This window comes from Neomonachus schauinslandi, chromosome 6, assembly GCF_002201575.2.
Source record: "Neomonachus schauinslandi chromosome 6, ASM220157v2, whole genome shotgun sequence".
NCBI classification, from domain to species: domain Eukaryota; kingdom Metazoa; phylum Chordata; class Mammalia; order Carnivora; family Phocidae; genus Neomonachus; species Neomonachus schauinslandi.
Genome location: NC_058408.1, coordinates 64,993,517 through 65,006,519, shown reverse-complemented (window position 1 = coordinate 65,006,519; position 13,003 = coordinate 64,993,517). Strand labels below are relative to the sequence as shown.

Below are 13,003 nucleotides of genomic sequence, written 5' to 3'. Positions count from 1 at the left end.
AGAAAATGAATACACAGATTAGCAGTTTACATATAGACAGCACCTAGCTTACACTTATTTGGATAACATAGATTTTCCCCTTAACATAATCAAAACTAAGTATGTTTTCAAAGGTTATTTATTTTTCTAAGTACAGTAGGTTTAAAAACAAAAGCCCTGCCCTTTATAGGTAACTGTTATTGACAATAAGATGTTGGCTTTGTAGAAAATACAAAAATGTATTCAATAGAATCCCCACCCTTAAGGAGTTTGCAATTAGTGTAGAGGACTGTGTGTGCCCTATAGTAAGAAGGAAACAGAACAGCCCTAGACAGGACTTCAGGAGGCCAGGCAAGGCACGGGAACCTCCCCCCATCACTCTACAACTAAGTCATTCATTTGCTTCTATTACCTGACTGGCCCCTCTGGGTACCAGTTTGAGACCCAAAATTTAGTGCTAACCTAAGACCATTTGGAGGGGGAGACCAAGGTGATATGAGGAATGGGAAAACTTACTGAGGAGCTATGGCAAAAGTCCAGGAAGAAGCAATAAAGATGTAAATTAAAAGAATGATTACACGGAAAAGAGAAGCCGGGTGCAAGAGACTCGACAATCAAGAGGTGCACTAATTAGAAAGTTTAGAGAGCAGGACAAGGGTGCCTGGGTGGTTCAGTTGGTTGGGCAACTGCCTTCGGTTCAGGTCATGATCCTAGAGTCCCGGGATCAAGTCCCCTGTTGGGCTCCCTGCTCAGTGGGGAGTCTGATTCTCCCTCTGACCCTCCCCCCTTCATGTTCTCTCTCTCTCTCTCAAGTAAATAAATAAATAAATCTTAAAAAAAAAAAAAAGATTTAGAGGGCAGGACAAGAAAGAAAGGCAAAGATGAGACCATCTGGCACAAGAAAAGGTAGGTCATCCCTGGATAATCCTTGGGAGGCTCTTTGGACTTTGACATGAGTCCTGGGTCAACCATTGCCCATGAAGTGTCTTCTGTGATTGGAAGACTGCATTTTCTCCACTGCAAGGAAGTGGGGCTTGCCCTGCTCCCCTGCAGAGAACAGCCACGATCACTGTTTCTAAAACTCTCCTTTGTGCAGGATCCACAGACCAGGTACCTACAGGATTTCATAAACTGCTGCTTAGCTCTGGCCTCCCATCTTAACTCCGTGTGGAATCCCACAGTGGCTCGTCTTCACAAGACTTCCCCATCCCAGCGATCGAGCCAAGAGACAGAGATGAAGACTGCACGGAGGGCACTCTGAGGACACAGCATCTCTGAAGATAAATCATACGGCAACTCTGGGTCATCAGTGTTCTCCCCATCATAAAGTTTAAGGTTTTGTTTCCTGAGACACAGGGAGATCTGAAGATATCTAAGTAAATGTTGCGATAAAGACAGAGCCAGGAACACGTTTTGCCCTCTTTCAGATCAAAAACTTTTTAGAGCCCCAAGCGGTAGCAAAGTGGCTTCTTCCCCAGCTATCATGTCCCCACAAATAGGTTACACATGTATATATTAAAAAGAAAAATGAATTGTTTATTTCCATAAGGCGTATCATGCTGCTAAAATGTGCTCACGAAGGGGATCTCTTGAATTATACACTATGATTATTTTCAATGTGAAAAGACAGATTAATTTTTTTTAAAGGTTTTATTTATCCATTTGAGAGAGAGAGAGAGAGAGGGCACAAGCAGAGGGAATGGCAGGCAGAGGGAGAGGGAGAAGATGTGGGACTCGATCCCAGGACCCTGGGATCATGACCTGAAACGAAGGCAGATGCTCAACCAACTGCGCTACCCAGGTGCCCCAAGACAGATTAATTATCATAAAATTTACCCAATATTCAATGTCACTCATTCAGAAAATAAAAAACTCCCTCATCCCCACTCCCTCATGGAACAATCTACCAAAAGCTGAGTGGCTTTTATCAGCAATATGGTGTTGAATCATTATACCACCTTGAATTTGAAGAATATATTTCTTGTCTTAGGTTTGATGCTAGGAACAGCTGAAGAGTTTTGTTTTGTTTTTTTAAGAATTTATTTGAGAGAGAGAGAGTGTGTGCGCAGAAGTGGGGGGAGGAGCAGAGGGAGAGAGAGAAGCAGACTCTGCGCTGCGCGTGGAGCCTGACATGGGGCTCAATCCCACGACCCTGAGATCATGACCTGAGCCCATGGCAAGAGTCGGACACTCAACCAACTGAGCCACCCAGGTGCCGGAGAACAGCTGAAGGGTTTTATTTTTTATTTTTATTTTTTTTATTTCAGCTGAAGGGTTTTAAAGAGAAGATAACACAACCCTCCCAGGTTCCAGAACCAAGCAAGTCAATGATTTACTGGCATTACCAGGCTCCTTGGGGAAAGGGAGTTTGGGTTCTGACATTAAAATAATCATGTCAGAATATTATGGGTATTACAATAAGATTTCATCTTTTCCCAAAAACTAGGATAGTTAAATTCAGCCAACAGATAACACCTGGACACCTGCTGGGAATGCAGGCTTTACACACGGAGTGTCCCTATCTGAATTTTCAGTCATTGCATCTGCGATGTCGTGGTACACACAGCAGTTACGTAAAAACTACTGAGGAGGGAACAAAAGACTGAATCTCTACCTTGCTGACGCTGCACATGTGATAAACTTCTCATGTTAAAAATCTATGAAATAGGGGCACCTGGGTGGCTCAGTTGTTAAGCATCTGCCTTTGGCCCAGGACATGATCCCAGGGTGCTGGGATTGAGCCCCGCATCGGGCTCCCTGCTCCGTGGGAAGCCTGCTTCTCCCTCTCCCACTCCCCCTACTTGTGTTCCTGCTCTCGCTATCTCTCTCTCTGCCAAATAAATAAATAAAATCTTAAAAAAAAAAATCTATCATCTAAAACTAATGATGTAATGTATGGGGATTAACATAAGAATAAAAAAAATTTAAAAAAAATGTATGAAATGAGCCTCAATGTTTTTGATGCTTTTTAAAAGAGCAGGTTACACTTCTGGTGAGAGTGTGTCATGGTCTTTTTTATGTAAGAAAGAACATTAGTGCTCCAGACACTAAGCTATCATTCTACTTAGCAAAGTTATCCTGGATTTAAAAATTCTCCTCAAACCCAGAAAAGTTTCATTTACACATGTCTCTGCATCACTGAATTAAACTAGTGTAGATCGTTTTAGTTCTCTAAGAGATTTTGCATGAATTGTTTCATCTGATGGGATGAACCTGGTTGTTTAAAAGACACAGCAAACACTCCTGCTAGGCTGGCGGTGGCTGCCAAGGCCCAGGAGTGCCGCAGACAGAGCTGAGCAATGCAGGAGTAGCAAGAGAATGAGAGCAGGAAGACCAGCAAAAAGGGAAAACATGGCAGTGAAAGATCATTCCACCATAATCACAAAGGTCGGAAGAGTGGGGAGCAGTGAGGAAATCGCTGAGGTAAGAGTGACTCACAGGAGAAAGGGCAGGGTGGGAAGAGAGACCAGAGAGCTCCTTATGGCACAGCCATGTGGACACTATGCTCCGTATCCCCAACTCACCCAAGTATGGAAGCATGAAAAATATTTTAAAAACAATTCCAGTAAAATTACCCAAGTGAGCCCCCAAGAGATGAAATCAGAAGTTCATCTGATTCCTCACTGTATCCTCAGCACTTGATGGGAGATAGCCTTAGGAGAATTCTGCTGAGAGCATGCAATGGTGTTTGGATTTAAAAGAAGTTTGGGGGGGTGCCTGGGTGACTTGGGTCCTCGGATCGAGGCCCATGTTGGGCTCCCTGCTCAGCCGGGAGTCTGCTTCTCCCTCTCCTACCCTCCCCCACTCTCGTGCTCTCTCTCAAATTAATAAATTAATTAAAAAGAAGAAGAAGAAGTTTGCACTTATAAGCAAACCCACTATCACCTGGACATTTTACTTGGCCCAAAACTTCACTCTTAAGGTATTAAGGAAATTGTAAGCATTAGTGATTTTTTAGTTTTAAAATTCTATTCTTTTGTTTTAAAGATTTTTTAATTTATTTGACACAGAGAGAGAGAGCACAAGTAGGCAGAGCAGCAGGGAGAGGGAGAGAAGCAGGCTTCCCGCTGAGCAGGGAGCCCGATGCGGGGCTCAATCCCAGGACTCTGGGATCATGACCTGAGCCGAAGGCAGACTCCTAACTGACTGAGCCACCCAGGCACCCCAAGTTTTGAAATTTTATTTTTTTATTTCATTATTTTTTTTCAAGTTTTGAAATTTTAAAAACTCTTTTCCTAACAGGGTAAGGCAGAATTTATTGATGTATCCTCCTCAGAATGGAGAAGGAAATATTCGGAAACAGTCTGTTCAGCATTATCACAGGAATGCAAATTAGTTTTGTTAATTATATGTAGCTTTTGAGCTTCTTAAAACAGCACAACTTAACAGATCAATAGAATTTTAGGAAAGGGAACCATCACACATAAAAAAATAACTTCACAGGAAAGACAACTTTAAAAGTGTGAATAGTTTCCACCACCTGCTAGGTATTATCCAGTAGGGAAAACTGACGTTATGAGGCTGAGGAAGGAACACTCCGCTTGGTTGTAATACAATGTGAGTTCAACAGCAAACCCCCACTGTAAGTGTTCTGCAAAGCAGGGAGATGCAGTAGGGGAGCTCTGACCCTTTTTCACTGTTTATACCTAAAAAGGTAAAATTAGACCTTCTGTCTTTTCCCCAGATGGTCAACTTGATTATTGGTGTGAAAAGCGGTGGTCAGAGAAGGCTGACCTTGTGGTATTACAGCTAGATTTGAATCCAGGTATGACTTCTGTTTCGATAGTTCCCTGTATCAGAGGCCTGGTGAAAATAAACAAGGGAAGGAATGCTGGGTCCAGTGCTTTACTACTGGCTCTATTTAATTTTTTTAAAATGAAAACACTTTTCTTTCAAATATTTTTTTTTATTTTTAAGTAATCTCTACACCTAAGGTAGGGCTTGAACTCACGACCCCAAGAGCAAGAGTTACCTGCCCCACCGACTGAGCCAGCCAGGTGCCCTCTATTTAATTTTTTTTAACTTTAAGAAAAAATTGTGGTAAGATACGTCTACCATAGAATTGCAGTTTTAACAACTGAGTGGCATTAGTTACATTCATAGTGTCGTGCCACCACTACCAGTAGCAACTTCTAAAATTTCCATCCACCCAGACAGAAACTCTGCACTCATTAAGCATATGAAACAATTTCAAGAGGAAATTAGGAAGAAAAAAATCATAGTTTATAGAGGGCTGACTTGTAAGTGGTAATACAAATCTGGTTAAAATAAACAAATGAATGAATACCGGATCAAGTGCTTTACTATTCTATCCAACTTTGTCAAGACAAAATGAAGACTAGTTGCTGGGGAGCTGACGAGAGGCGGCAATGCAGGGAGCCAGTGACCTCACGCCGATGAAGTGAGCAAGCTCCCACAGCGCTCCGCCTTCCCGGGCACTCTGGTGCCTACTTTGGCTCTGTTGCTTTTCCAGTTTCTGCTCGAAGTTTGTTCCTCCCCCACCCACCCCCCAATGATGATGCAGAATTAGAAAACAATGGCTATAAATGGGACTTAAAAGCTAACTTGGAAAAAACTATAAGATGAAAAACAGGAAGAGTAGCTGGTATCCTAATTTTCAGGGGAGGAAACAGCGACGTGGAGAGGTCAGCAGGAACTCTGTCGGGCTGCTAGCTGGTGGGTCCGTATGTGACCTCAGACTAAGACCTCTTTCCACTACACAAGGCCACCTTCCCAGGGGGCTACAGTTTGCATATGGCTTTTTTTAAAAAGATATTTGTTTATTTATTTGAGAGAAAGAGAGAGAGCACAAGCAGGGGGAGCGGCGGAGGGAGAAGCAGGCTCCCTACTCAGGACTTGATCCCAGGACCCCGGGATCAGGACCTGAGCTGAAGGCAGACAACTTAAACAACGGAGCCACCCAGGTGCCCCTTTTTTTCCCTTAACTTTAAAAAATTTTATTATCAAACAAAGGAGAATGGTCATCTTGATCCTCTCTGTCATTTTTTGTTTTGACCATCTTCATAACTGTTTGGGGAAACTTTGGATTATGTATAACATTTGACTTAGTCAAGCAGTACAGCTTATAAATTAATACTACAAGAAAGAGAAGATTCACAACGTACAACTTAAGGACTTAAAAATCCACCCAGTATCTCCTTGTCCTACTGTATTTTAAAATGTTTCCTTTGTTCTGTTGTACTGTTTTAAAGAATTAGAAAATATATTAATAATCATAAGAGTATTATGAGGGAAAAAATGAGATTTCCTTATAAGAATGTAACTAATCTTGTCTTGATCATAATTGCCAGAACTGTCAAATAAAAGTCACAGCAGTATAAAAAACAGTGTTCAGAACACTTACTGTCCCTGGAGGCATGCAATAAAAGTTCCTGAAGTATAAACGTCATGACCAAAAGCCATCTTATTCAATCTTATTCATTTCCTATTCAATATGAAAAATAAAACTACTAATTATTAGAAGTTTAAGTTAAATAGATTTCCCCCTCATGCTGGAAACCGGGGAAAATTTACAAAAACAAGGCACTATTTAGTACAGATGTGCTTTTAAAATTTCATTTTACTTTTAATTGCACTTCTGTTAAATCCCATACTTACCTCTGCAATCTCTATCCTTTTTGCGAGATCATCAAGAGAAAGACAGCTCTCGTCGGAAGGCAGATCCTCCTGCAGACTGTAGGAGGCTTCTTCAGGAGAAAGATCTGGAAGAAGGTCCGAGTCTTCCTCCTGGTTGTCTTCACATGACAGGGAGCCTTCAGTCTCTTTTAAGCATCCTTCCAACAGGCTGTTCAAATAGTCTTCCGTCTCTTTACTGACGTGCTTGTCCTCACCCCCCCTCTCCTCGGGGGCCATACACACCTCTGGACGCGCCGCACTTAAGTCAGACACTTGATTACTCTCACGAAGTGCCCTCTCGGAGCGCTCTGGGTCCGGCGGCCCGCGTGGTGATTTTCCATCGCTGTCTGTGAGATCAGGTTGCTGCAGCTCACTGAAGTCACTGTTCTCAAGGCGGTCCGTGGGCAACGCCTCAGAAGCATCCTTAAGTGGCAAACGGAGTCCCTTTCTTTGAGTCTGGGAATATTGTCCCTCGGAGGCGGGCGCCGGAGCTAAGAGGTCAGAGCCGGGTGAGGTCAACGGCTCTAGCATGGACTCGCTGGGGAGCAACGCCGCGGGAGCTGCGGCGGGGGCTGCGGCGGGGCCTCCGGCTGCGGCCACATCGCGGCAGGCCTCCGTCTGAGGCCGCTGCGGGCGGCTGTCATCCTCACAGGCGTCCTCCGAGCGGCTCCCGGCCGAGGGCCAGGGCGGGGCGTGCAGCTCCCGCGCGGCCGCCGCACCGCACAGCGGCTCCTCCGTGTGGCGCTTCCCCGCAGTTACCAGCAGGCTCGGGGGCTCGGCCTGCCTGTCCATCGGGTGACAGCCCGGGCTGCTCTCCTGGCTTCTCTCTTGACGCTGGCTTTCTCCCCTTGGCTCGGGGCCAAGACAACTTCCACTTTCTGAAGACAAGAAAAACAAGTTGTTTTAAGGTTCAAAACAACACTTGGCATAGGAGGGAAAAGAAAGGACATAGGTTAATTAATACGTGTGACACAACAACATTTGAAACCTCTCCAGTGCAAATTGCATCTGCTTGGATTAATAGTGTATTTAGAGAGGAAATACTCTATGCAGTCAATAACCCTTTACCTATAGAAATTAACAGAGATTGTTCAGAACATGTTAAGAATATGAATATGTAATTTAGTCTTCGTTATCGTTGAAAAAGTCATTTTTCAAAGGTTGAAAGGTATTTTTCTGAACTTTATTGGTTTTCTGTACTTCCTTTCATATTTACCCTCCATTGAAAATAATATTTATACTGTTATTTTTATGGATTTTTCAGTTTTAAAGACTACCTACTGTGGAAGAAGAGGATTAGTTCTCTCAGTTCTTGCTATTCCTTCCCCCCAGTGATATATTATTTCCCCTCCTCTAGCTTCCCACTACAATTCAACAGGATTCTGGGGCAAATTAATATTCACATTTACCCTGCTATGGCTTTGTAAATATTATTCACAACTGACCCACACTGTGTACTAGGATACATTTTTCTTTCTCATTTCCACTTTATTTTGCATGCTGTTGATAAAACTGTCTCATTCCTTCATTTAAAAAAAAATCCTTGCTGGGGCACCTAGGTGGCTCCAGTTGGTTACGTGTCTGCCTTCGGCTCAGGTCATGATCTCAGGGTCCTGGGATCGAGCCCCGTGCCAGGCTCCCAGCTCAGCGGGAGCCTGCTTCTCTCTCTCCCTCTGCCCCCCCACCCCCAGCTCATGCTCTCTCTAATAAATGTTAAAAAAAAAAAATCTTTGCGACACCTGGGTGGCTCAGTCGTTAAGCATCTGCCTTCGGCTCAGGTCATGATCCCAGGGTCCTGGGATCGAGCCCTGCATCAGGCTCCCTGCTTGGCACGGGAAGCCTGCTTCTCCCTCTCCCACTGCCCGTGCTTGTGTTCCCTCTCTCGCTGTTCTGTCAAATAAATAAATAAATATATCTTAAAAAAAAAATCCTTGTCTATGTATCTCTAAACTCTGACAGATATACAACTATAGCATATGTACCAACAGATAATCTATCACTTTTTTTTTTAAAGATTTTATTTATTTATTTGAGAGAGAGAATGAGAGAGAGAGAGCATGAGAGGGGGGAGGGTCAGAGCAAGAAGCAGACTCCCTGCCGAGCAGGGAGCCCGATGCGGGACTCGATCCTGGGACTCCAGGATCATGACCTGAGCCGAAGGCAGTCGCTTAACCAACTGAGCCACCCAGGCGCCCAATCTATCACTTTTAAAACATATCATTTTTGGGGTGCCTGGCTGGCTCAGTCAGGAGAGTGTGCAACTCTTGATCTCAGGGTTTTGAGTTTAAGCCCCAAGTTGGGTGTAGAGATTACTTAAAAAATTTTTTTAAAAATCTTAAAAAAACAAACAACATACCCTTCTTGAGCTCCTAAGCAGAGCTGCTCTCTAGGCCAGCTACAAGGCCTTGTCCTTGAATTCCCTTCCTGTGATCCCTGGAATTCCCTCTCATTCTGTGTTGGGAACATTGTTTCTGAATCCCAGGTCTTCCTCTTTGTTTATTCTTTCTTGGATTTTTTTTTTTTTTTTAAGTACACAGAAGGTAAACTTAAGATTGTTCCGATCTGAAAGTCTTTTCCTTCACCCCTGACTTTGGTTGGGTCATTTTCTTTGCTGGGGATAACTTCCTCTTACAGCTTCGAAGGCACTGCTATACAGTGTCCCGCTTCTGGTAGGGCTGTAGTCTCTCAATCAGTCTGAATACCAATCTGAATACCAATCCGAATATCAATCCCTATCACCTACATTTGCTTCCTGGAAGATTTGGATTCTTTTCTTATATCTGATGTCCTGAAGCTTTGTGAAGTTTCTCATTCTTTGTGTTGGGTACTTGGTGGGACTTTCAATCTGGACACTCATGACCTTCACTTCTGGGAATTTTCTTGTATTATTTCCCTAATCATTTGTCCCTTGTTGCTTTTCTGTTCCCTCCCTTCAGAATGCTCATCTTCAGATTTGGGCCTCATGGACTGATCATTTCTACCTTTTCTGCCACACTGTTCCTCTCTTTGCCTTTGGATTAACTTTCTGGGATGCTACCTCAATTTTATCCTTTGACTCTTCTAATTAATTTTTTAATTTTAATTTAATTTTTTTAGAGAGAGAGAAAGAAAACGCGAGTAAGGGATGGAGGGGCAGAGGGAGAGAGAGTGAATCTTAAGCAGGTTTCATGCTCAGCACGGAGCCCGACTTTGGGACTCAATCTCATGACTCTGCAATCATGACCTAAGCTGAAATCAAGAGTCAGAGGCTCAGCTGACTGAGCCACCCAGGCACCCCATAATTAATTTTTTATTGTGGCCATCACACTTTCTATCTTCTAAGAACATTTTCTTTCTCTGAATGTTTTTCTTATTTTAAAACAGCTCTGGGGCACCTGGGTGGCTCAGCTGGTTAAGCGTCTGCCTTCGGCTCAGGTCATGATCTCGGGGTCCTGGGATCAAGCCCTCCATCGGGCTCTCCACTCTGCGGGAGTCTGCTTCTCCCTCTGCCTGCTTCTCCCCCTGCTTGTACTCTCTCTCTCTGTCAAATAAATAAATAAAATCTTAAAAAATAAAAACAAGCAAACAGCTTTTTTTAAAAAAAATATTTTATTTATTTATTTGGCACACAGAGATTGAGAGGTAGAGAGCAAGCACAAGGAGGGGGAGTGGGAGAGGGAGAAGCAGGCTCCCCGCTGAGCAAGGAGCCCGATGTGGGGCTCAACCCCAGGACCGTGGGACCATGACCCAAGCCAAAGGCAGCCACCTAACCAACTGAGCCATCCAGGCACTCCTTATTCTTGTTTTCATATATACAATATCCTCTCTAACCTGTGACACTGTTCATTTTTTTAAAGTTTTCATCTGTTCTCTCCATTTTATTTCCTTTGAGCTTCTTTGCGTCTGACCGACTGATCTGGTTTCCGTCTTTCCTATCTGAGGCTTTCTTAAATGAGGCAACAAGCAGCTCTGTGGTTAAAGGCAAGTCTTCAGGAGTGGTCAGTCCTCAGCGTAGGATGAGGGCTTGGGCCATTTGCTGGGAGGCCTTTAATATGAGTATCTGGAGGTTTTATCTCCTGGACGAGTAGCCAATTTCCCAGAGAGGAAGCAAGAGACCAGCCGCCACAGTTCTAGATGCTAGCTGCAGAAAGCAGGCTAAGGCTCTTGCCATTCAGGTGGTAAGATTTTCACTCAATCCTCATTTTCTACCTAATACCCCTTCCTTGAGTTGTGCCTGATCCACGTCCACATTTCCTCTAGCTCAGGCGCTCTAGCAAATAAGTGTCAGCCTCCCGCTTGGCAGAAAGGGCTTATAAATGTCGAAGTGTTTCTTCTATAGGCTTTCAGCCCAACCTCCCGTTGCCAGTCCAACCCTGAATGCTTGACATTAGAGGCACCTCCGTGCTTCCCATTCCCAAACCTTCCCAGGCAGGACTCAACATTTTTCCTGTAGACACTCAGCTTTCTGCTTTCTCTGGTGTAATAAGCCAGTTGCCACCCATCCACCTGCCTTTCAGCTTCTGGAACTTTCTGGATGTCACATCTGCTGCTGCTTCCTCACCCATTCTGTGGCTGTAGGTTTCTGCCTTTAAGGATGAATTTCTGGGAGCATCTGGGTGGCTAGTCAGTTAAGGCTCTGACTTTGGCTCAGGTCATGATGTCAGGGTCCTGGGATCGAGTCCCATATCAGGTTCCCTGCTCAGTGGGAGTCTGCTTCTCCCTCTGCACCTCCCCCTGCTTATGCTAGTGCTCTCTCTCCTTCTCTCTCAAATAAATAAAAAAATCTTTAAAAAAAATGGGTGGCTTAGTCGGTTAAGCATCTGCCTTCAACTCAGGTCATGATCTCAGGGTCCTGGGATAGAGTCTGGCATTGGGCTCCCTGCTAGTCAGGGAGCCTGCTTCTCCCTCTCCCTCTGCCCCTCCCCCGAGAAGTATGCACGTGCGCTCTCTCTCTCTCAAATAAAATCTTTAAAAACAAATAAAACCCATAAAAAAGAATACCTTTCTGACATTTCAGTAATGTTCTAAGAAAAAGTGAAGTTAAATGTCTGATCCACTCTGATTAATCAAAAATATTTTCTGAATTTGACAAGTATGCATTCTAGTATAAAACTTAATATTGTTAATGTTTCTGTCAATATTAGCATGAATTTCTGTTAATCAGTGCTCCTAAACCCAAAGATCTAGTGAGTGAGTCTGTTACTCCCTACTGCATTCACTTCATACCTACTAACAAAAACTCTACTCTGATGAAAAAAAATGGAATAATGGCTGAGTGCATGACAGATGCTTACTACACACTGAGTTAAAGAGGGAGTTCTAAAAGGAGCATTAGACTTAACCTAAGTTCTAACACATAATCTACAGAAATGTCCCTGTCTGTGAGTTACTCTTTCATCTCCCATTCCTCCATGAGTCCTCTCTCTGTTTCTTTAAAGTTTTATTTTTTTTTTTAGTAATCTCTACACTCAACTCGGGACCCAAACTCACAATCCTGAGATCAAGAGTCACATGCTTATCCGACTGAGCCAGCCAGGCGCCCCTCTCATGAGTCCTCTTTATGTTAAAATACCCCACACAATTCATGAGGTAAGACTAAATCATTCATCAATTAACACGTCTTATAATTTCTGAGTATCTCATTAATTAACATTAAGTACAAACATTTGAGTGGCATCAGGACTAAAGAAGAAATTTTCACAGTACCCTGAAAAAAAAATACTTAAACTAAGTATGAAATGTTGATAACGTACAGCTTCTGCAGAGGTGAATTCAAAACTAAAAATGTTCATACCCAGTCATCAGGGAAAAGCAAGTTAAAACCACAGTGGTATTCATGTCCCCTAAAATGACTAAACTAAAAAAAGACTGACAACAATAAATGCCAGCAAGGATGTGGAGCAATGGGAATCTTCACACGCCGCTGGTGGGTATAAAACGGTACAAGTATACAGGAGAACAGCCTGGCAGTTTCTTATAAAATTAAAAACGTACCTTCCACGAGCGATTCCACCCCCAATTCTTTACCCAAGAGAAATGAGAACATATATCCACAGAAAGATTTCCCAGAAGTTCTACTCATCCCCTCCCCCATTCATGCTCGCTCTCTCTCAAATAAATAAATAAAATCTTTTTTTTTAAAGATTTTATTTATTTATTTGAGAGAGAGAGAATGAGAGAGAGCGAGTACATGAGAGGGGGGAGGGTCAGAGGGAGAAGCAGACTCCCCGCAGAGCAGGGAGCCCGACGCGGGACTCGATCCAGGGACTCCCGGATCATGACCTGAGCCGAAGGCAGTCGCTTAACCAACTGAGCCACCCAGGCGCCCCAATAAATAAAATCTTTTAAAAAATTTTTAAAAATTAAGGGCGCCTGGGTGGCTCAGTTGGTTAAGCGACTGCCTTCGGCT

The 13,003-nt window shown here is 43.5% G+C and overlaps 1 protein-coding gene across 2 annotated transcripts in view; it reads right to left on the bottom strand.

The window, feature by feature from the left end:
• CNST (consortin, connexin sorting protein) overlaps positions 1–13,003 on the bottom strand; it is a 70,156-nt gene that overhangs the window by 12,463 nt on the left and 44,690 nt on the right. For both annotated transcript variants that reach the window (XM_021689876.2, XM_021689877.2), the window contains exon 8: positions 6,598–7,493. In XM_021689876.2, coding sequence (XP_021545551.1) covers positions 6,598–7,493 — 896 coding nt within the window. The remainder of the gene's footprint in view (positions 1–6,597; positions 7,494–13,003) is intronic.